We start from the raw sequence: 25,179 nt of genomic DNA on the forward strand, positions 1-25,179 counted from the left end.
TAGGGGCTCCCCAGATCCCAGGATATCAGATTCCTGCAACCTGAAGAAAGAAGAAAGACTGCTGACCTACAAGCCTGCAGAGAAGGAGGAAGACGACAACTGATTTGGCCCCAGCCCTACCGGCCTGTCTCCAATTTCGAAAACCTGCTCCAGCGACGCATCCGACAGGGACCAGCGACCTCTGAAGCCTCAGAGGACTGCCCTGGACTACAGGACCAAGAAACTCCTGAGGCTCTGTTCAAAACCTGCAACTTCTTTGCAACAAAGAAGCAACTTCCAAGGACTTCACGTTTCCCGCCGGAAGCGTGAGACTCTACCCTCTGCACCCGACGCCCCCGGCTCGACCTGCAGAAAACCAACACTTCAGGAAGGACTCCCCAGCGACTGCGAGCCCGTGAGTAACCAGAGACAACCCCCCTGAACCCCCACAGCGACACCTGCAGAGAGAATCCAGAGGCTCCCCCTGACCGCGACTGCCTGTAACAAGGGACCCGACGCCTGGAACCAACACTGCACCGGCAGCCCCCAGGACCCGAAGGAACCGAACTTCAGCGCAGGAGTGACCCCCAGGCAACCCTCTGCCTTGCCTAGTTGGTGGCTGTCCCGAGAAGCAACCGCTGTGCCTGCTTGCACCGCTAGAGTGCCCCCCCGGGTCCCTCCATTGAAACCTATACAAAACCCGACGCCTGCTTTGCACACTGCACCCGGCCGCCCCTGTGCCACTGAGGGTGTGTTTTGTGTGCCTACCTGTGTCCCCCCTAGTGCTCTACAAAACACCCCTGTTCTGCCCCCCGAGGACGCAGGTACTTACCTGCTGGCAGACTGGAACCGGAGCACCCCTGTTCTCCATAGGTGCCTATGTGTTTTGGGCACCTCTTTGACCTCTGCACCTGACCGGCCCTGAGATGCTGGTGTGGTAACTTTGGGGTTGCCTTGAACCCCCAACGGTGGGCTGCCTATGCCCCAGGACTGAGACTTGTAAGTGTTTTACTTACCTCCGAATCTAACCTTTACTTACCTCCCCCAGGAACTGTTGATTTTTGCAGTGTCCACTTTGAAAATAGCTTATTGACATTTTTACAAAGACTGTACATGATATTGTTTTCATTCAAAGTTCCTAAAGTATCTAAGTGAAGTACCTTACATTTAAAGTATTAACTGTAAATCTTGAACCTGTGGTTCTTAAAATAAACTAAGAAAATATATTTTTCAATATAAAAACCTATTGGCCTGGAGTAAGTCTTTGAGTGTGTGTTCCTCACTTATTGCCTGTGTGTGTACAACAACTGCTTAACATCACCCTCTGATAAGCCTATTGCTCGACCACACTACCACAAAATAGAGCATTAGAATTATCTACTTCTCCCAATATATTACCTCTAAGGGGAACCCTTGGACTCTGTGCACACTATTTCTTACTTTGAAATAGTGTATACAGAGCCAACTTCCTACACTAACCCAGAGGTCCGCCTCCTCAGCAACCTTTCTAGAATCAGTCTGCTTACTGTCAAATAGGTGCTGGCACAACTCTGTAAAGCAGACACTGAACATATGCTCTTTCAGGATCAAATTATATAACCCCAAATAGTCATTTACTTTACTGCCCTGCACCCATCCATTCACTGCCTTACTGGAGAAATCAAAAAGGTCTAGCCAGTTCTGTGTAGAGGGTTTGGTGCTGCCCCTAAACCTCTGACGGTACTTCTCAAGTGTCAGCCCAAACTTGGCAAGCAAAGCAGTTTTCATGGGTGGGTATCTGGTTTGATCCTTAGGATCTAATGCAAGGAGTGTGTCCCTCCCCACTACTGGTACATACCACCAAAAGGCTGCACCCATTGCTGTTCAGAGACCCCATGAGCCGTTAGTGCAACTTCATAAGCAGCCAGCCACTGTCAATGTCATCTCCTGCCACATAACATGGCACTACATTTTTGGGTATACGAACCTTTCTTTCCCCAGCAGGTCCTGCATGTATTCTGCCACCATCACTGCCGGACTCTGAGTGCCTTGCCTTGATATCCAGCTGTTTGAGACTCAGTTCATGAGCCAACAAAAGTTTCTTCTCAGCCAAAGCTCTCTCAGCTTCAGCTTGTTTGGCTGCTCTCTCAACCTCTCCCTCTCTGCTTTCCTCTCCTCTGCTTCCAGGTTTAACTTTGTCATTTGTAGTTGAAATTCTCTCTCCTCCCTCCTTTCCTTTGCAGTCAGGCCATGGATAGAGACACTGCTCCCTGGTTTACTAGGGGGCACAGTTCCAGGGGTAACATCCCCCACTACAAGCAAGAAATCCTCTGAGGGGCCATCCCCTTGCTCTTCCTCCTCAACATCCTCCTCTGAATGAGCTTCTGCCCAGGCCCTTAGGGCCTTATGGTACTCCTCCTTCTTGGAGGCACCCTGGGTGGGTACTACCAACCCCTTGCAGAACCCCTTCAGCTGATTGACAGTGTATGTCTCCAGCTTGGCTAGGTCAAAATCTTCATCTCCTGCTTGAGACCCAGCCAGAGACATGTTGAATGAGGATTTAGTTAAAAATCAGGCAGCGAATAAAATTGCAGAAAAAAAAACAAATCAAGTTGATCTTCAACTGTGGGTAGGTAGTGTACCTGTAGCTATTGTATGTCACTGCACAAATACAAGTCCTATCCTCACCGCTGATCACCAATGTTAGAAATGGGGTCTTTGGTTGGCAGTCAGGTTACCCTCTGTTCAAGCAAGGACCCTCATTCTAGTCAGGGTAAGTCACACACAATCCAAATTATTCTGTGCCCACCATCTGGTAGCTTGGCACTGAGCAGTCAGGCTTAACTCAGAAGGCAATGTGTAAAGTATTTGTGCAATAAATCATGCAATAACACAGTATAACACCACAAAAATACACCACACAGTGTTTAGAAATATACATAATATTTATGTAGTTAAATACAGGTCAAAACCATTAAGATTTGATAAATACACTTTGAATTATGACTGTAAGAAATGATAAAAGAAGTCTTTAGTCTTTAAAAAGCAACAAATGTCTCTTGCAAGTGCAAAGTACCTGGTTTGCATTCAAATTCTCCGCAAGGGGCCGCAGAGGAGGAGAAGCGTTGAAAATGGAGAGGTGTGCGTCGATTGTTCTGGAGCACACCGACGATGCGTCATTGAGTTTTCATACAGGGCAGGCTTTGCGTCGATTTCTAGCACGTAGACTGGGATCCTCTTTGGGTTGCCGGGGTTTTGGACGCCTCGGGATGATGCAGAGAAATCCTGGGCGTGCAGGACAAAGTCACAGGGGCTGCGTTGATCCGATGGGTGATGTGTGGAAATTTCTGCCACAATCGCGGGTTCTGCATCGAATCATTTCGCAGGAAATCGGGCTGCCTCGATCTGGTTCGGCTTTGCGTCGATCCAGGGGGCTGTGCGTCGAAGTTCTGGTTGCAATGCTGGCGCTGCGTCGATCTCCTCTCGGGGAGCCGGGCTGCGTCATTCTGGTTCGGTGTGCGGTAATTTTCTCACTGCGATGCAGGCTGTGCGTCGTTTCTTGCAGGCTGTGCATTGATTTTCGCTGCACAAGGAATTCTTTTGCAGAGATGAAGTGTTTTTGGTCCTGAGTCTTCAAGGAACAGGAGGCAAGTTCTATCCAAGCCCTTGGAGAGCACTTCTCGGCAGAGCCAGAGGGCAGCAAGGCAGCAGGGTAATAGCAAGGCAGCAGTCCTTTGCAAGAAAAGCAGTCAGGTGAGTCCTTTGTGCAGCCAGGTAGTTCCTCTTGGCCGGTGCAGGTTCTTGTTCGGGGATTCTTCTCCAGTGGTATCTTGTCCAGAAGTGTTTGAGTTGGTAGGGTCAGGGACCCTGCTTAAATCGCCAAATGTGCCTTTGAAGAGGGGGAGACTTCAAAGAGTGCCTTAGAAGTGTACACGGTCCTCTTTCAATTCCCTCCTATCTGCCAGGGTCCCAGTAGGAGATGTGGCTGTCCATTGTTTGAGGGCAGGCAACTGTCCTTTGACATGTAAGTGTCAGGCCCTCCACCCTCCCAGCCCAGGAAGACCAATTCAGAATGCAGATGTGTGCAGGTGTGACTGAGTATCTTGTGTTTGGGGTTTGTCTGAGTGGAATGCACAAGGGAGCTGTCAACTAACCCAGTCAGATGTGGATTGTAAGGCACAGAAGGATTTAAGTGCACAGAAATGCTCACTTTCTAAAAGTGGCATTTCTAAAACAGTAATATTAAATCCAACTCCACCAGTCAGCAGGATTTTGTATTACCATTCTGACCATACTACATATGACCTTGTTACTCCTTTCACATCAGAATCTACCACTCAAACAGTATATGAGGGTAGCCCTAATGTTCGTCTATGAAAGGACCAGGGCTCACAGCAGTGTAAAAATGAACATTTAGGAGTTTTACACTACCAGGACATATAAACTGCACAGGTATATGTCCTGCCTTTTTTCCACATAGCACCCTGCCCTAGGGGTTACCTAGGGCCTACCTTAGGGGTGACTTATATGTAGAAAAAGGAGAGTTTAAGCCTTGGCAGGTACTTTAAAATGCCAATTTGAAGTGGCAGTGAAATTGCACACACAGGCCTTGCAATGGCAGGCCTGAGGCATGGTTAAGGGGCTACTTATGTGGGTGGCACAATCAGTGCTGCAGGCCCACTAGTAGCATTTAATCTACAGGCCCTGGGCACATGTAGTGCACTTTACTAGGGTCTCACAAGTAGATTAAATAAGCCAATTGGGTATGAATCAATGTCACCATGTTTTAAGGGAGAGAGCATATGCACTTTAGTACTGGTTAGCAGTGGTAAAGTGTGCAGAGTCGTCCTAAAACCACCCAAAACGTAGAGGGAGGCAGGCAAAAAGTTATGGGTGACCACCCAACGGCTGTCAGGTCTAGCACTTTCCCTTTTTAACTAGATAAAACTTGCATACATCATGAAGTTGGCAAAAATGAAAACAAAAAACTGTCAATAAGTCAGCAAAAGCAAATTTTGCAAACCTGTATATGTTGACCTGCCTTTCGAGTCAGGATAGGTGGGGGCATGCAGGGGTCAGGATACATGTAGGGGTGTGGCAAAGTGAGGGTATATTGGGGGGGCATGCGGGGTGACTGTGCTTCTTAGTGTGTAGCAACTAGCACACTACAATCTAAATGAATGCATGAACGTGTTCTCCTACCTTTACAATCTAACCAAATACATACCTTCATTAATCTTGAAATAACCATATTAGCCAGAGTAAATAGCACCAGCATATCTATTCCTATATAACAAATTTGTCCCATAAATGATTCAATGAAAACTGTGCATGAATGGTAAAAACAGTATAACTACCGATATCTGTAAGCATTACAGTGTTACTAATAGTTTGGAAGCAACCCATTAACATGTGTGCATGGACATTAGCAGGCACCTATGAAGTCAGCACAGTTTGCATGATAGGAATATTAGAGATTGCAGGACACAGACTCTTAACAGCCTGTTTAGCTGTAAACACTTATACTTCACCAAATCCCAGTAGAGTAGGATCCAAGTAAGTACCATTCCACACATTCAGAAAGCATTTCAGTGCCTTCTCGTTGGTAGCAGGCTTTATATTAATGGCAATACAATGCAACAGAATCAGTAATCGTTTGTCTAACAAACCTGCGTTTTTTTAAATGAAATCCCCCAGATGTTCATCCATCTCCTCTGTGGGATAAGCCTAGGGTCCGGGTCCCAGCACTAGACCTCTATATATTGTCGAACATTTCTTTTGTGCTGTCCTTTGCCTGACTGGTTTACTCGTAACAGTGTCGTGTTTACGATTTCCTTGTATCTATAGTATGCCTACATTTTCTCCTTTTACAGTAAAGATAGTTAAGGGTTTACAGCTGAGGTTGAATCTTGGCAGATCCCATCAGGTGTTCCAAGGCGAAGGTTGAGACTGATAAACTAAGTAGCCTTCAGTTAGTTTCCAGCAACACCTGTTATTAGTAAATAGACATTAAAAGAACTGCAGTGTGAAGTTAAAAAAAGAAAGCAAGTTACTGTTATTAATTTCTCACTCGTGATTCACCTGTGGGTGGGACTTGCTCATCTCATTCTTTCTATCATTCGAAGCTCTTACACCAATATTGTATACTTGATTAAGAAGCAGACCTTCTCATTCAAAATCTTTATTGTAACAGGGTTGTGTATGTAAATCACACAAGACTATAATTCTCTGCACATGAATGCCATATTTCTATGTATAGTTCCTTCTGGGTATCTGTCAGGACGTGTTTTAAATAGGCATAATGATCAGAAATCTCAGATCACACAACTTGCCTTGTGGAATGAATTAACACAATCTCAACACCAGAAATGAGCATTAACAAACAAGTGCAGTTCCACATGCCCCATGCACCTAAACTCTTTAATGTTTTGAGTCATTTCTTTCTGATACACTTTTGGGGTCCATCTTGTAAGGTTACCATCCCACTCCGTGTCTCCAGGATACAATATCTCCACGCCTGGGCTTTATTTGACACTTTTCGTTTTGAACCTATGCCTATGAATGGAATGATCTGTAACAAAAACCACCAGGCCTCTTAATCTCCTAATGACATGAGACAGCAAATGTACAGAATTTTTGTCAACGTTCTTAATTATTAAAATATTTGTGATACTTTAGAAGTATCTTAATAATTAAGATGAACAATAACATCATCCTTTGGGTGAATAAAGATTTTACTTTAAAAAAAAAGGTCAGGTGTTATACATGGGAAAAAGAAAACTGCTCCTTAAAGGCTCAGCCAGAGAACACCCAACCTTCTCTGCACCATTCTCACTATCTTTAGGCAGCACCGGCCAGCTCTGTGAGTACTATTTCACAAGCAGGATCCATGAAAACTGGAGGCTGAGTTCAAAACAGTTATTCAATCAGAAGCCAACCATAAAACGATTTTTAGGCCTGGTTTTTGTTTTGCCCTCTTGTAAAGCAAGAGCGCCAGCTAGGGGTCGCTACTTCTCTTGTTGACCTCTTGTCTCAGAGGGCACGAAGCAGCATCTGGCATAACAAGCACTGTAAAAGCCAATATGCCTGGTTTGCATTTTAAGTAATGACTTCAATATTAAAAAATCTTGCTACAGTATAAAAAACGATTACTGCTTATGATGCATCAAAGAGATAAATAATTTCATTTAATTTAATGTTTAATGAGTCGGTGCAGTTTTGAGATTTAAAATAGTCCCTCACGCATTGCAATGCAAGCTCTTCATAGGAGGTGGAATGATACAACAAACAAGGCATTAGGTGAGAAAGCAACACTAACCTGGTTGGAGCTGAAGCCCACTCTATGTATATTTTTAAGGATTGATAACAACAGGTCTTGCACGTGGTGGGCCTGTTAATGAAGACCTTACAAGTGAAGAGAGCTCTAAGAACCCTGTTTATTTTCTGAAGCTGCCTTTGTTGTAGCTGTTCCTCAGCAATCAGGAGGCTGAGGTAATAGAGGGTCAAATGGTGCACAAGTTTGCTACTACAACCATTGGAACTTTAGTAAATTGGTGTGTTGTAAATACTTTATCAATGTTTTGCATTGCTTTATGCTTCAAATGTTTAGTTGTAACTAGGCATTAAGGCTGTCTATGGTTGAAAATCGTTTGAATTCTTGAAAGCCCTTTTCACCCCACACTCTTGTCTCCTTTAGGCACCTTTTTGTAGACCAAGATTAAGATAAGGTGATGATATGGGAAAAGCAGCCGTACTTTCTGAATGCCTCTTCTGCTTTTCCGGTCAACAACCATAGTGTAGGCATTACAGTGCTCTGCCATGCAGTAACCTTCAATAAACATTTTTTTTAATGAAATTGGCCTGCTAGACAATAGATATGGAAGTTGCATCTCTACCTACTGCTTCTGTGTGAGAAATTGACAAGTAAAGGCCTTCTTCAGTAAAAAATAATGACAAGATACCCAGTGGGTGCCAATATATGTAGATCAAGAGAACTACTTCTACTAAGAGGCATGTTTTTATGTAATGCTTTGCCAGAAATCATTCCTTCAGGTTCTAAAGTTCAGGTACGTGTGAAAAATAGTAAATCCTGCTGTAGACTATTACTCAGCAGGACATGGATAATGATACATTGCAAGAACCGCCCCATTTGTGGTGCAGACCCTTTCGTTTTAAAGGGATTCTAGAACATATTGTCACAAAACAACAAAAAACTGAAGTTTTCAAACAAAGGAACATTCTGAGACCTACTTTGTTGGTGATTTTTGAAGTTACAGGATTGCAGAAAGAGAACTAGATTGTTCTAATTTCCGTGGATGTCCCTTTAAATCATTGATGGGTTTGCTGTCATGACCATTATTCAGTGTAGGTTAGTTGAACCTGGAAGTTCTGAATACTTTATGTAGCAATTCCTCTTATTTTACTGTACTAGAACTCAAGTAGTTCCAACATTTTTAAAAGCTAGAACTATGTCTTCTGTTCAAGAAATATTGGCAGCTCGGGAAAATGTCAAGACTTTAATTCCCATTTTGGCAAAAAACAGCTATTGCTTGCATTGTACTCCAGTCCAGATGTCAAATGTTCTCTTCATGTCTTTGAATATAATAAATGGTAATTCTATTTACATCCAAGAAAAAAAACTCTATTAGCAAGTTTGACATTTGACAAGCATAAAACATTAAGCATGCAGCAGCAGATCTTTGAGTGAATATAAAATATCGAGCTTTAGCTTATATTGTTTCCAGAAATTCTCCTTACAATATGGGAGATCGTCTTGGTTCATGAGTCCATTTGGTACTAAATGATGCGTGAAGAGTGGGTACTCATTATTGTATCTTACAAATGACACGGCCAAAATAAAACAGTTGGCTTTGTTTGCACTTTTGGTCTGATTAAATAGTTTTAGCACGTCCATACATCACATGCTGCCTCTGCAGTTTGGACATTTAGGCAACATCTTTTATCACTGTATCCTAGATCTTGTACTTCCAGTGATGCAATCTTATTTTATGCTTGTCGATGTAAGTGTGAGATTGTGAAGGGAAAGAAACCTATGGTCCATTGAAATCACAGAACAAAAATAGTACATTTGTTTTTTTTCATATGAAATGTCTAGGCATCAGAGCAAGAGCTTCTCCATGTTCACAGTTAAATTTGCACTAACCGGTAAATGAAAAAACGATGATAATGTTGTTGTTGGGTCTGGTCCAACTGATGGGTCAGGTCAAGGTTTTATTATGCATGCTGCTCTAGGTAAAGATAATATCTAGATTTAAAGATGCGTGACTTTTCAAGTTCATTGCTAACATCTTCCATCGTGGTCTTCCATGGTCATTAACTGACAGTACTTTCTCCACCGAATGTATTGCATTCATTCAAGACATGTAGCAGAGTAATAGGCATTGTGCATTTCTCTGGTTGAAAAGCTGTGTGAATTCTGGAAGGCTCTTTTCTCCCTCTACTCTGGCCTACTTTCGGTTCCTTGGTTGAAGCCAAACTCAATATAAGGTGAGGAGATGGAAAAGCAGCTGGGCCTTCTGAACCAGTAGTTCAGTAGAATATCCAGGAGATCAACTTGAGGCCTTTGAGAATTGTTCTGCTCCCCTGGGGTCATGTACTGGTCCACTGAAAAATACCTGTGCAGACCTTTTTCATAAACGTAATCAAAAGATACTCTTTCTTTCAACAATGATAGCCTTCTCTGTGGTGGCTATATTTGAAGACAGTAACTCTGGGGGATCTTCACAAGCAAATAGGAAGGGCTAGCTTGTGTGAAATATTTTTAACAAATTTAAAAAGCATCCAGGATCTCTAGATAAGTATAGCTGTTTTAACGTCTTTTAGGGGGAAAAGGTGGTTGTTGTCTCAGTCTCCATCACAACAGAGATTCTTCTGTGCTGCCGGCAGGTAGACCATTGGAGCAGCTGTTCTTGGCTCAGGCATCCAAGCTCCTTCAGGAGCTTGAATAGGTCATTGCGGAACTTAACACCGATGAAGGCATAGAGGAAGGGGTTGAGGCAGCAACGGAAGCAAGCCAAGCTATATGTCACATCATCTGCAATATCCATCTGCTTGCTCCTCTCACAGTCCAAGGTTGAGTTGAATGTCGAGATAGTCTTGGCCAAAAGGACACTGTTGTGGGGAAGCTGAAAAAGAATGAAAACAATGACCACAGCAATGATCACCTTGATGGCCTTGTACTTCTCAAAGTTCCGTGCCTGCAGTAGGGTCCTGACGATCATTAGGTAACAGAAGGACATCACCAACAAGGGAACAAGGAAGCCAAGAATGACCTGAGATACTTTTAAGCCTGTTGTCAAATTCACTATGTTGAAGGAAGTGATGGTGCAGTGATACTGATTGTTGGTTTTTTTCACTCCACTGTGGACCAGCTCTGGGATGGCGAGAATCAAAGCTACAATCCATATGAGGATGCAGGAGAGCTTTCCAATGAATGCTGTCTGGGGGCGGTGGCGATGTGCTGAAGCTGCCTGGACAATGCAGAAGTAGCGGTCAATGCTGATGCCCATGAGGAGAAGCATGCCGCCGAAGAAGCTCATTTTGAAGACACAGTAGATCATCTTGCAGAAGAAGTCACCAAACAGCCAGTATTGTGCAATACTGACAGCCCAGAAAGGGAGGGTGAAGAGGAAGAGGATATCTGCCAGGGCCAGGTTCAGCAAGTACAGGTCAGTCATAGTCTTCAGTCTCTTGAAGTAGATGTAGGTGAGCATCACCAGGCCATTCCCAGCAAGTCCCACGAAGCAGATGATAGCATACATTGTGGGAAGGAACACGGCCCGGAAGTGGCGCACATCCCCCTTCTGGCATGGAGACTCATAGTTCTTATAATCTAAGGTGGAGTTGGGATCATCATCATCATAGATCTCAAAGAAATCAGTAGTATTTTGGACACCAGCGCAGAGCTGCAATGAGAAAAGAAGAACATGTAGAGAAAGAGATTAAGGGTATTATATTTGATATCATCCCGAAGCCCACAGTGATGAGAAGAGTAAAAAGCAGGGTGAAGTGAGTTCAGGACACATGCAGTGCAGTGAAGCGAATCGGAACCTATGTGAGAGATCCTGCAGCCGGTCCCTTTTTCCCCAGCTAAGGTATCTACACCTGAGCCTTGGCTATTTGGAGATAATGGTGGGCAGCGAACTGGCTGAGTACAAAGGCTCCAACTATTATTTTCTCCAAAAGTCCCGTTATAAGGCTTGCGCACAGACGAAAACATGGCCGCAGCACAATTATACAAAATTGAGGGAAATAAGGTTCTGATGTACTATCCTTGTTCATAAACCACTGATGTGCAACTTACACAATGACTAGTTTGAGAATGAAGGTGAGGTGCAACCTATTTACTAAGAGGTTGAAATGCAAATTAGCCATTTGCAGCATTTAGAGCAGGTGGCAAAAATAACCTGTCTAATGCATATTAATTGTGCAGGTTGCATTTTTTGACCCACTGTGAAAGGCTCTAAATGTAGGGATGGTGATCTGCAGGGGCCACGGTCCTTGCATTTGCTCTTCCAAACAGGAAGCATTTTTTTAGAGCAGCCCATATCCATTAAAGAGACAGAGTGCCTTCAAAAGAAGTGTTTCCTATTTTTGAAGGCAGTGGGAGGAGCATCTAACTCGATTTCCAATGGAGAAGCTGTCCCACAGGGACAACTACATTTTTGCTCATGAGTTCCCTCTACTGCTTAAGATGTTTTAGCTTGATACAGCTTTGCAACCGCAATTGAGGTGGAAACGTTTTGCTACCTTACTTTGTGACTTGCAAAGCGGAGGAAAACGGTTGCATGATGATATAACGAATGGCTTTACATATATATATATATATATATATATATATATATATATATATACACATTAAATGAAAAAAGAAAAAAAAGGTTAAAGATTAGTTATAGGTAGGGACACTGTATGTATTCTTTCCATACAACCCAAACTTAAACTACACAAACATTAGAAATTCTAATGTTATAGTTATACCTTAAAATTACCATTTACACCCTACCTTCAAATTACTATAACTATTTATTCTTTCTATACAAATGAATGTTAAACTCTAAAGTTATTTTATACTTTAAATTTATAATTTTTACACCACCTTCAAATCAAATTGTAACTCACCAACCTCCATGCACACTGTTGTCAACTCCCTAGTGATGGTCGCCATTGGAGAGTTATAGTTAGACCAGCTGTTCCATAGGAAAAGCACTTTTGTGTTGCTAGTAACTTTGCCCTGTTAGATGAATCTCTATGAAACTTTCCAAAAAGGTGCTACATTTTGAATAGTTTATATTACACCAAATTTGGCAGGAAGCTAGATCGTGGTATGCAGATTGTTTTTTGTGTGATTTGTTATAAATAAGTTCAGTATCTTTTGAGAAGTTAAGTGTAAAAAAATAAAGATATCTGGATGGTTGTGTCCATGAGAGTCTTGAGAGACTCTTGCAGGAGTACCAATTTAAAAAATAGAGTGTTCTGATTGGCCAAGGGAGCTTTAGTTCCCTTGGGTTACCTCCCACTGAGTGCTCTGATTGGCTACCAGCAACATGAGAAAAATATTGCTGGCAGCCATTACAGGACCAAGGAACTTAGTTTCCCATCCTGAACATGTAAAAAACAATACTATAAGGGGGCAGGGTAGGGATACCGTGCCCCCTGACAGCCCATGGGGGTGACCTAGAGGCACCCCCATGCCCAAAATAAAAAACATTGGGATTAAAGAAATGGCAGCTGAAGCTGCTTTCTTTTATTAATGGGAGTGGGCAATTGGCCCCCTTTCCTGAGCCATTATAGGTCCTGGGCAGCCCACTGAAATGATTCAATACTGGGAGGTGGGCCATGCGATCCCCCTCCCAAAGCCATCCAGGTCCAGGAAGCCCACCCCGGGGGACAAAATGTGTTACTAAGATGAGAGGGCATAGTTTACTATTGTTTTTAATAAAATGTTTTGCAGCAGTTGCGGCTGGTGGGGGGGGGGGCGACGCTCCTCTGCCCTAGTGGAGGAGCCGCACCTGACAATGATACATATCTTTTACCCATAGGCACGTTTGCTGCCTAGTTGTTTTCTCTGACAGTAGATGGGAAGATTTGGCCGGTGTGTGGTAATGGAGGCAAAGTATATTAGCGATTGTCTAGATTGTGTGTTGAAGTGTGTGTTTCAGCTTCTGTGTAATCGGGTCAATCACATTACCGATGAATGGAGGATCTGAAGGGCGTGGGTTCTTGAATCAATTGAAGTGAATAAATGTAGGTTGCATGTGATTTCTTCTTTACCATGACACATTAGGACACTGGTGGGATGTGCGGGCGTGTACTTTTGTTAGGAATAGTAGTATTGGACTCCATTGGTGTTTGAATGTTGTGTTTTCAGAAGGCAGCCTGCACATACTAATGGTTGTTATCATTATGTATGGGAAGTGCCCTTTCTGATGCTTAGGCTGCATCTAGAAAGCTTGGTACTGTGTACAGAACATTGGTTTGGCCAGCTTATGTAAGTGGGTGTTAGGCATGCTGGAGTACCGGTCTGCACTTTTATAAATGTGAGAAAGTTTCTGAGCATAATGTCCTTCTGGGCGTTTGTTTGTTGCTTGTGAAATAGTAGGATTAGGTAAGAGTTTGGCTTGTTGTTTCTGAATGAATATTGTGCATGAGTGTCATCTGTCCTGCGAGCACGGAAATAATATGGTATAGTGACATTACATTTCTGGTTGTCCAGTGTGTACGGAAAGAGAATGATGCATGACATGCTGTGTCTGTGTGTACATGAGCTAATTTAGCATGCTATAGATTGTTTAGTGTAGATGGTGTGAGAACACAATAGTGCTTGGATTGTAGGGGCCTTATGATGGGTGAAGCCTGTTAGTTAATCACAGTAGGAGGGGAGATAGATCCCTTTGAGGAGGTATCAGGCTGAGGCTGTAACAAAAAGAACCTAACATAAAATTAAAAAAATTATGGTCAGATGCACAATGGCTTTTTGTAGTCGCAAAAGGACAGATTAGCAGAATTAGGCCATGTTGAATCACAAAAATACCTTTTGGTACATACAAACCACAAATTGTGATTTGGTAAAATGTTTTTTACAATGTTTTATTTGGAAGGGGCATGTTTAGGGTGTCCTGTCCAAATACTGAATCTGAATGGTATGTACTGTTTTGCAAAAGAAATCCAGTTGTAAAACACTAATACTTTACTTACTACAAACAAGTTGTGGTAGGCAATTTGCAGATGGGATTGCGACCTACCTCATTAATATTCATGAGGTAGGTCAATTTGCTACCCACAAAAAATGTGTATTTTTCGAACCAACCTATTGATATATAATTTGGTTCACAAAATACTCCTCACAAGTTGCGACTATATTCAGGGACTAGTGCTTTGTACATCTGACCCTTACCTTGTAGGTGGATAGCTCCGATTTTTGAGTGAAAACCCTGCACTTGAACTAAAACACCCTGCCTAAATGGATAAGCCCTAAACGACTTCCCCGGATTTAAAAACTGCTTTTATGCTCTTCAAAGAAAGCTAACTTTTTTGACTTTTCTTTCACCAAGAATCTTACTAGTCTATTTTTCTGAAAATATTAAGCGTGGGAGGTCTGATTTCTGTGAAGAATGCAACATGTCTCTGCCTTTCACTTGGCCACCAGAACCGTTAGCTAAAGACATTAAAACATTTACCAGAAGCGTTGTAACATATTTGAATGTTTGGCATACCAGACTGACTCCTATCTTAAAACGCCTGCATTTGGTCCACTTCTGTTATATAACGTCAAGCAGGTCTTCTTCTATGGTTTGTTCCCTTCACTACACATGCGACTAGCAGTTCCCATCAGACAGAAACATTAGGCTAACATCCTTTGGGTGTTGTGTAGGGAAGTGATTGTGTGTGTACAGTTAGCGAGGCAGGAGATACATTCCATATGCACGTTAAATAGAAGCTAAGGAGGTGAGAGAGTTGCATTTGAGATATTTGGGATGTTTCCACAGACCACTTTACAACAGTTCTCCAATCCGAACTCCTACTAGGTTGGCAGCCTCTTCACAGATGAAGAGATGGAACTGGGTCCCCGTGTTTTAAGGGACCAGCGCCCATGTCTGGTCTTGCTGCCATGCATGAACGTTGCTTGATGTGAGGCAGAGCTTAATTTGTGCTTGTTTTTAACGGTGCTGAGCACCGCCACTTATTTTTGAGGGCCGGGGCTTATTCTTCTGCCTCAAGCATTTGCTGCGAGCAAAAGACACATATGGGAAAGACGGAAGAAGGGAAAAACGAAAAAGCGTCACAAAGGGAGAAAGTAGAAAGCTGCAAGAGTGGGCTGAAGGGGCAGGGAGTGGCTTTATATGGATTGAAGAGGCCCGAGATGGCTTCAGGATTACGCTGCCTCTGTATTCTGTGCTCGCACATTTAATTGCAGGAGCCGCGTGTTTAAGAGGAGGGCTTTGGGCACCGGCACTTTTTTTTATTACAAATTAAGCACTGATGTGAGGTGCCTGGTTCCACTGTTGCAGCCCTCATGTGAGCTTGCTCCTGGAGTCCTCATGAACAGCAGGGAGGGTTTTGTATTTCATACTAAAATCTGCGGTGATTTTAAGTAAAGCTGAAGGCAATATCGTTCTTCTTCAAAGATGGTCTTGCAATCTATTTATGTAACCATTTTACCCCGTCAAGTTTTAAGGGAACCCAGAGCAGATTGTGTTGCAATAGTCTAGCCCAGGATCTGAGAAACGGCACGAAATGATTTGTAAAAGCGTCGGATCTTATGGAGCAAGGGTCCTCGCAGCCTCCATCGCCGATTAGCAAAGGGAGCCCATGGCCTGATGATTAATGGCACTTAAGAATTCCCAGGCAGTAGAGCTGAGGCTGGAACCTCCCCTTCGCAGATTTAAATCTTTACCAAAAGATTCATCTCTTCATCTAATTTCATTAAATTTACAGTGAGCTTGGAAGCAACAGTGTACAACGCTAGATGTGCCCACATACAGAACACTACATAAGCGCCTTTATTGTCATCAACGTCAGACCCCACCACTGCCAATGTGTCTGCAGCCAAAGCCTTAAGGAGAGATGCAAATATACCAAATTTAAGTAACTTAATTGCCTTAAGAACTGAGTGACTTTTCTTATAGAATATATCTTATGGGTTTGATAGATTTAAAAAAATGTTTATTCAGCCAATTAATTTCCAACTTTAGGCTTCAATTTCCACCTAGCGTTCATTTCCTTTATTTATATAATACGCACGTTTAATGCTGCTATCACACTACTGCAATCAGACCTCAGCCAGTAAACTCTGAGCAATTAAAAGGGTTCTCTTTTTCTTTACAGCCAAACAATTGTGCAATTGCCGAAGTTTGCGGTTTTCACTCCCCTCACTGTAGACAGAAAGGGTCGGAAGGATGTGGTTAAGAAAGACAGGTGCAAGTGGTGTTTTGTGTAGATACTGGGCTAGGCTTCCGCGGAGCACTCTCACTATCTCTCATTTACACATCTTCACGATCAAAGACCCTTTACCCGAGGTTACACATTTCTTGCCATTTTTGGAACAAGAAACTTACTTTGCAATAGATCAGTTTTTGATATTTTGATAGAAAGAAATTTGGTACAACGGATATGGACCTGAGGACTACCGCTTCAGAGGTCAGGGTGTAGGTTGCCTTGAGATTCGAAATGGAAGGGGTGTCAAATGCTAATATCTGCCTGTTTTGTTTTCAGTCAAATAGTGCAAAACTTCGTAGTCTACTATATATATGTATATGTATATAAATGCAATTTTGTTCACACGCACACATGCACATACACACACACATATATAAACCCTACTGGCGGTCCACAATAGGTAGTAATAGTTAGGACCGAGTTTCCATAAGAATTTTTTTTTTTGTTTTGCTAATAACTTTGGTGCAGTTGTGAAATTTTCTAAACTTCAGCCCCTTCAGCTGCAGTCTCAAGTTTCAAAGTTTAGGGGTGTTTCATCAAATACGGGCCGAGGAAAGGGGTAGGGTCCCAAAATGTGATTTCCCAATGCAATTTCCAATACAGCTTTTGCACATAGCCTGAACCGCTGAACGGAATTACACCAAATTTGGGAGAAAGCTAGATCTTGTTTCAGAAAAAGTGCTTTTTGTAATTATGTTCAGTAGTTTTGGTGTTATTAAAGAAAAATATTTATGTATATCTAGAGATGTGCATCTGCAGATCCACACACCAACAGCAATACCTTGGTTGGTTGGCCGCAACATGAGAGAAAAGTTGCAGCTACCATTTTGTGAATCAGCCACTCACACACTCACTCACGCATTCATACACCCACTCACAGGCCCACAACACCACTACCACATCCACTCACAGACCCACTTACACACACACCAAGTGGCCCCCGTCCACAAGCCTTAGTGAGCCCTGTGACCCCATCCCCCATTGTCTTTTTTCTAATTAAAGGGAAGGGGGCCAGGCCTTAAACTATGTTTATTTTTGTTTTTAGTCAAAGGGGCGGGGCCACAGGCTTTTACAAGCACTGAGGGGGAGTGTCCAGCACCGCCCCTCACAGCACATGTATGTTTGGACGGCTGTCTCGGACTGGCCAAACATGCAAGGGCAGTAGGCTCTGTCCAGCCCAACAACACACTTGCCGGGCTGGAGACAGCCTGCATAGGCTCCCAGCCAATCCCGAGCAGCATCAGGATGTGCTGTACGGCAGGCTGGGAGCCTGTGCCGGCGAGCTGTCGGCAGAGACGCGGAGAGGAGGAGTGCAGACCTGACGACAGCAGTGGTGATGATTAAGGTAAATTTATTTTTTTTAAATTAATTTCAAACTCCACTGTGTGCTGCCCCACCCTCCGTCACCACCACAAGCCACTCCTGATGATTGTACATGGTGTATGTAAGAAAGTACACAGGGAAAATGTTGAAGTATTGAATAGAAGGCTGGGTGAAATCAATAGAACGCGTTTTGAAGGCCATGTCTCACAGCAACATAGACTCCAGTATAACAATTGTTTCTATCTTGTGTTCTTCTAGTTTAAACCTTTTCTGTCCTATTTACATTCACTATACAGTACAATAATTTGCATGGCTCCATTTTTGGGCAACTGTCCGTGTGGCTTCTAATTTTGTGATCACAAAATAAATGCACACAGTTATATTTTACCTAAATTGCCCAGTAGGGATTTTTTTTTCTTCCAAAATCCTGGTGCCGTGACCTTCAAGTCGCTTTTCCTTGCATTGGCTGCTGGAGCTGGACCCCTTTCCTTCCACAACCCGGGGGTGCCAAACAAGGTAAGTAAGATTCCTCTGTGTTGGCCCTGAAAGGAAGGAGGGACTCGGCGTCCAGCTGTTACAAGGAGTACAGTTCTTTTGCCATTCAAACTGAGAAAGAGTGTACTGTATGCATTTGGTGTTTGCATTTTTTTATACTTTGGTAGGGTTGGAAATTGAAGTCAAGGAACACAGACTTATATAGTAAGGTTGGGAGGTGATCTTAAGGGTTTAGAAGAAGCGTGATTGCCTTCCATAGGTACCATCAACCCCATTTGAACATCCTAACATATTTCAAAGGGTCACAAACGTGAAATGGGTCTCACTCACACCGGGCACTCTGTGACCAAACACAAGGGAGTAAAGTGAAAGACTTTGACTGATAGTGTGTGATGTTTTCTAAGTGTCCTATCCCTCCCCATGCTTTAAATTGAACCTGAAGTAGGAAGGAAACAAAGGCACTACCCCAACCAAAGTCAGTCTGCTCGATTGTGCTAGGGGGATAAAGCTACATGCCTCAAAAGCTTTATCTAGGAGATGGTCTGCTTTCTATATAGTAGCCGACTAAAAGGCTTCTATGAACATGGGGAATTCTACTTCTGTAGTACTTTACTATCCAGTAAATGTCTTTGTGAATTGGCCCAAAAAACATCTGAGAGGATTTTTGATCATACAGATATACAATTACCAGAGGCAAATACAGATTGACCCAGCTGGTTAGACAAAGTGGCCTTTAAGTCACCATTTGAGGCTCAGCTTCTTTTGGCTACTTGCTGCCAAGAACTATGACTTCTTTGAGTTTGAGTGCATTTCAAGTGGCATAGCTTGTGGGATGGTGTGGGAGTCTTGTCAGGCTTCTGGTCCACTAGCAAGGGACATTATGATAGCTTCACAAACAGCATGTGTAATGCTGCATGATGCAGCTTTCCACGCACACACACACGCTTGTCAAGAAGGGGTCAGTGTTATTTGGACTAAGACTTTGCATGCACAGACAACACAGTACATGACAGTGTTCCAACAACAAATTAAGTTTCCCAGAAGGCAATAGACTCTCACTTCGTCCAAAGATACAGCAGTATAGCTTTCCTTGTGGCCCATGACATTTTTGCTGGGCAATTGTAAAATATTGTTGCTGCATCCAGGGCTTTGCTACGCAGCTCTGGAATTAACTCAGCTAATGACCAGTTGCATCTTTGGATTGCATTAAAGGGCACTGAGAATACAGAGAGTATTTCTGGAAGGTGTGTTGTCAATGGGAAACATACTTTGAAATACCTGAAGATTTTTATGATTTTTTATGAGACTTGGGCCTGATTTAGATCTTGGAGGAATTACCACCAGTTTGCCGCCACAGTGGACTTGAAAACAACATCAACTCGACTGTATGCCGACTGCCATATTTAGATTTATTGCAGCTGAACCGCAGACCGCCACGGTGGCGTGCTCTACCTAGCATTCAGGCTGGTGGGTTCTGGCCACTCCTATTTAGAAGTCACAGTCCTGCAGGCTGCATAATCATGGCGGATTACTGATGGATGGAGACCATTGTGGAAGCCATTGGGCATTGTACAATGGCAGTGGCTATCACATAGAGGTAAGTGACACACACAGACTATACCTTAGCCATATGTGCCCACTTGCACAGCTTACAACACAACACACAACATTCAGAAAACACACATTGCCAGACATCCATGACACAACATACACACACCATTGATACTACACACACATACAACACAACCACAACAACCAACACAATGACAAACCCATCTACACAAACATACAGACACAAAAGCACAATTGCACACATCACAACAACCACCACACAACAACAACACACACCTGAATGTTGCACACAGCAAAACAATACACAACCCAAAACACACATGTGGCACGTATACAGACACAACCACATCACCCACTGCAGCTCACTCCACCTCCACCAGCCAATACTGTCACGGCGGCCAGAGATTCTTGGCAGAGCTGGTGGAACTTGGTCCGCCAACACCTAAATAGGTCGGACAGCCTGCCAAGATGGAAGACGGTTTTCCGACAGAAAACTGGCAGTGGGACCGTTACCGCTAAGACCTAAATCAGGCCCTGATTTTGTTGTATTTCATTTGAAAGCTTCCTTTGATGGAACAGGAAGAATCATGTCAGGATAATGTATTCGTGTTATGAATAATTGTCAGAGCATAAGGTACTAGAGTTCTGTTGTGTAAGAGTTGTTCGTGAAAGAAATGCAGAATATTTAACGTTTGTTTATTAGGTTGTGTGCTACCTGAGTGAAGTAGAAACTATACCTCATCTTCCACCGATAGTGCATAGTGAGGAAGCTCTAGGTAGTTACTTTATTCGCAGAGAGATGTGCTTAGTGAACAAAAAATTAAGGTACTCATTATTTGTATGTTTTGGTTTCAGGAATTACAAGTTGCACACCACACATAGGTATATAAAAAGTTTTTTCTTTGTGTTAAAAGAAGAGGTTTACTATACAAGCATACCATAGAAACTACATTTTTGAGTAACTTACCTGAAAACTAATAACTGCCAACCAAACTGAGGCCTGCATCACCGCACCTACAGATCAAACAGACAGCAGAAATGAGAAATATCGCATGTACTATAATGCCTTTTTAAAACATTTGAAAAATAATGTTTTTCCACAAACGTCTCGCAGATAAACTGAACTATACCAAAGGTACCAACATGCATTATTTGAATCAGATTTTACTATCTGATCTGGGAGAACTTGGAAATATCTTTAAAAAGAGTGCACCAAACTCCTCACTAGACTGGTAGACACCCATGGCTGCTTCACTGTAACAAAGAAATACAATGCCAGTATTAATAAGTATTCATTACGACTTAGTCAAGCGAAAATGAACATTATTTGCAACACAAATTACTTCAAAAAATGGTATTTGTCGTTCAGATGTTCCAGCCTTTTGTTCCTTTATTGTTCTTCCTATACTCTACTCTTGGACCCTCCTCTCTTTCTTTTTGCATGTTCAGCCAATTAGCTCCGTTATTCGTCCATACTCTTTTGTAGCTCGATTTTTTCACTCCAACATTTTGCTTGTTTCGATTACTTTCCACACCTCAGGTGTATATATTAGATCTGAACTCCACTCCATTTTACATGTTAAACTATTTGAAGTATATTTCATTGGTCATACAAGCATACAGTATATTCAGATATTAAAACAATATTTTAGTCAAAAGGATACGTTCTTGACCGACTAGCGTGAACACAAAATAACAATTCTACATGAAATAACATTGTAATAGTACTACTTTAGAGCTCTTTCACTAGCGCAGATCACACATTGTAACAGTATCATTGTACTTATATAACGTCTGATTGATTTTCTTATAAGTTCAGTTTTTGTTAGCTCAGTTGTCATACTAAATTGTTGTTTTCGGATCGGTAATTACATTCCATTATTTTCTTATATGTTTGTTCATCTGTTTAACCCCATTGTTCTTTCTTAACGTCTGTTTCTTTTGGTTGTTTTTTTCTCAGATTGGCTCCCTGATAGTTCCATCATGGTTCCGTCTTTTTTCTAAGATTAATTATTCCATTTTATTGTTCTTCATTATATAAGCAGTTCCATCCAATTGATCTTCTGTTGAAGTGTTCCATTCCATTATCTATCTATCTATCTATCTTTCTATCTATCTATCTAGCTATCTACGTGTGTGTGCTACGCATGCCACTTGGAGTAATTTGACAGCACAGTGATAAGAAAAAATCCCAGGGGAACAGAAAACTATCCACCACTCAACACACTATTTCAAACACTCATTCACTCCAATGATCAGTCTCAATAACGGAATATACTAGAAAATTATTTAATAAATATCCCATATAAATACAAAATAAAAACCACCATTAAAAAACCAGCAGAAAACTGCTGCAAAAAAAATGAATAAGAACAATCCATCTAGGAGACAAAACACAACTTGTGGGAGACAAAACACAAGACATCCATCCTAGTATGTTGCATTAAGCTGTCCCAATGTTGATATACACAGGCTAATTGATGTGTGCACTCCCAGGTGGCACCAGGCTGCTGACTTATCTCACTTTATCATAGAGTAAGCTTTGTAGAAAATAAAGTAAATAGCAGTATCTGTGTAGCAATAATGCAAGCCATTAAGAAAAGTGCCGTTTTTGATGACCTGGTGCTTGGGAGGCGAGTGAGCACACTATCAGTGTAAAGTGAAGACTATGTTTGCATGGTGCTGTAATCAGTGAGTGATGTAAAATATGCTGATTTGGGCTAGGTCTCATTCTCTCCACTAAATGACCAGCTCCTGGAATAGTGGGCTTGCCCTTGTACAGTACATTTCCCCTAGCATTACTGAGCTAATGCACTGCTCATGACCTCACCTATCACATCACTCATGACATGTTCAATGACATCACTGATGTCTTTACTTATGATATATCAAATTGCATTGTAGATTATATCACTGGTGACATTACTGAGGACATCACCCAATAAATGTGACATCTTGGTATTCACTTATCTGACTGGAAGCCATTCAGCAAGGTAGGTCTAGACCTAATTGTCTATAGCCTCTTTACTGCTAATGGATCTAAGCATTTGCAGCATGATTAGCTACCTAATGGGTCTTTGGTGTGTAAAGGGAGTGAGCTCTCCATTAATGGTTGTGCACAGGTTGAAGACCATGCGCAGGAGAGACTTGGCGACTCTTCTCTCGTTGATTGCCCACAAGAAGTCAGCTATCTGTAGGGCAAAGAGCATGCATAGTAGGGCCTTCACAACCTATGGCTCTTCTGGTGTCTAGAGGGAGTGAGCTCTCCATGACGAGTTGTGCACAGGATGAATGCCCTTTGGTGTAGATTCTTACCTACACATGAGTGGTTCATTGCCCACATGAGGTCGCCTAACCACAAAGGGTTCGGAACAGGGCGAACGATGTGTGTTGGAGGAGCTTGCTTCACCAAAGGGGACATGTGTGTCTGAACGGTGATTTATGCTTTACGTGATTGTGCGCCATTTTGTACTTTCAAATCTAGAATGCTGTACTGGTCTAAGGACTCATTTGAAAAGCAGTAGGTTGGATGACGTTATCAGTGATGTCATGTTATAGTTAGGCCGTGTAAAAACATAAACTATTGTTTTGAAACAAACTAACTGAAATTCACCAGTAAAAGTACTGAGCTAACTATAACTTGCACCCTTGCAATGTACTGCTTATAAACTCACATAAGGCATCACTCATGACATGTTAAATGACATCATTGATGACATCATTGATGACACCTCAAATGACATCAGGACTGTGCTACCTCACTGAAGAGCCACCTTGTGTCCTGCTGGAGTATCGCCTAATCCGTAGCAAACGTTTGGTTTTGGCACTTGAGGAGTCTGTATGGGCTCCCCAGAAATGCCATGGGGTTGGGGTACCCTGCCCCAATATATGCACCTCTTTAAACACAAATTTCTCAAAGGGCTGAACAGATCTATACCAAATCATAAAAAGGACACTTCCTGATTAAAGATATAACATTTGGTTCAGGCATTTTTCAACAATGTTTTGGAGATCCCCCACAATCACCACCCCCACACACTCGTCATTCTTGCCCCGTTTGCCAAACCACCCTGAAACTTTCCAGGGAGGAGTTGGGTTTGATGAACTGAGGTGGATGAATTTTTTTGAACAATTCGTGAAGGTATGTCAAAATGGCACAAAGTTATTAGCAATACAAAAAATGTTTCTCCTATAGAAAACTATAACTAGAGAGGAGACCACCACTGTGTTTTATATATATGCAAACACACACACATATATATATATATATATATATATATATATATATATATATATATATATATATATATATGTATGTATATATATATATATATATATGTATATATTTATATACATATATATATATATATATATATATATATATATATATACACACATACATACATACATACAGGCACTCACTAACGGCCCTGAGCACCCAATATAAAAAGCCCCAGATGCATAACATGGCATTTAACATCTTCAATGTGGCTGATTGAATGAGGATGTTCAGAACAATGCCACACTTTATCTGAACCTCTGGACAATATCATGTCTCTTTGGTGTTTGTGTCTGACTGTTTCATGATGTTCTTACTCTGTATTATTCAATACTTACAGTACATAATCAGGCAGATGCACTCATAATACACATATTTTTGTGTTAATCCGCTAATCCTATGCACTGCAAACATTTTTACTAAAATAGCTTGGCACACCCTGAATTCACAACTGACATAGTAAGAGGACAGGGAGACACTAAAGTGCAGTACACTGATATACAGAACAGAAGAACAATATTAGTTACAGTCATGTGATACTTGTGTACATTAGTACACAGCTGCTTTGGGCTATACGCATAGATTAACATTTCCTGACTGGCAGTTACTTCTGCAGGCTTCCATTCCGGCCTTCCAGAGGTAGAAGCCTATCAGAACAGGGTCAATTTTCTCCATATCGTGTTCCACTTCTTCATTAATATACCAAAGAACGTGCACTGTGCCACTAGCTTTGGCAGTCCCTCTGGTCTCTTCCCAGTGAACAGTGCACAGTGTGATATTAACATATCATGCTGGAAAGCTGCCCTGAATGGTCTTGAACGCCCAGCACAAGGAGCGCTAGATGCCTAAAATGGAATTAAACATCTCAATGATGCGGATTGGCTGTGGATTGTACACAAGAAAGCCACACTTTGTCCAGCTTTCTGGACAATGTCATAGACTCTTTGGCTTTTGAGTCAGACTGCGTCACGATTTTCCTTTTCTATATTATTCAGTACTGTGTCACAGTACGCAATCAGGGAGATATACTCATAGAACACTGTTTTCACATGCCAGCTGCATTGTGGTTCCCACATTTGCATATATCTAAAGGA

The 25,179-nt window shown here is 42.2% G+C and overlaps 1 protein-coding gene across 1 annotated transcript in view; it reads right to left on the minus strand.

Moving 5' to 3' along the window:
* Positions 1-6,125: 6,125 nt before the first annotated feature.
* The window catches only part of CCR7 (C-C motif chemokine receptor 7), a 97,597-nt gene continuing 78,543 nt past the window's right edge, over positions 6,126-25,179 (minus strand). The window contains exons 2-3 of the mRNA XM_069237602.1: positions 20,774-20,820; positions 6,126-10,883 (exon numbers count right to left, since the gene is read on the minus strand). Coding sequence (XP_069093703.1) covers positions 9,798-10,883; positions 20,774-20,820 — 1,133 coding nt within the window. The 3' untranslated portion in view covers positions 6,126-9,797. The remainder of the gene's footprint in view (positions 10,884-20,773; positions 20,821-25,179) is intronic.

The sequence above is a fragment of the Pleurodeles waltl genome, chromosome 6 (genome assembly GCF_031143425.1).
Source record: "Pleurodeles waltl isolate 20211129_DDA chromosome 6, aPleWal1.hap1.20221129, whole genome shotgun sequence".
In the NCBI taxonomy this organism is placed as follows: domain Eukaryota; kingdom Metazoa; phylum Chordata; class Amphibia; order Caudata; family Salamandridae; genus Pleurodeles; species Pleurodeles waltl.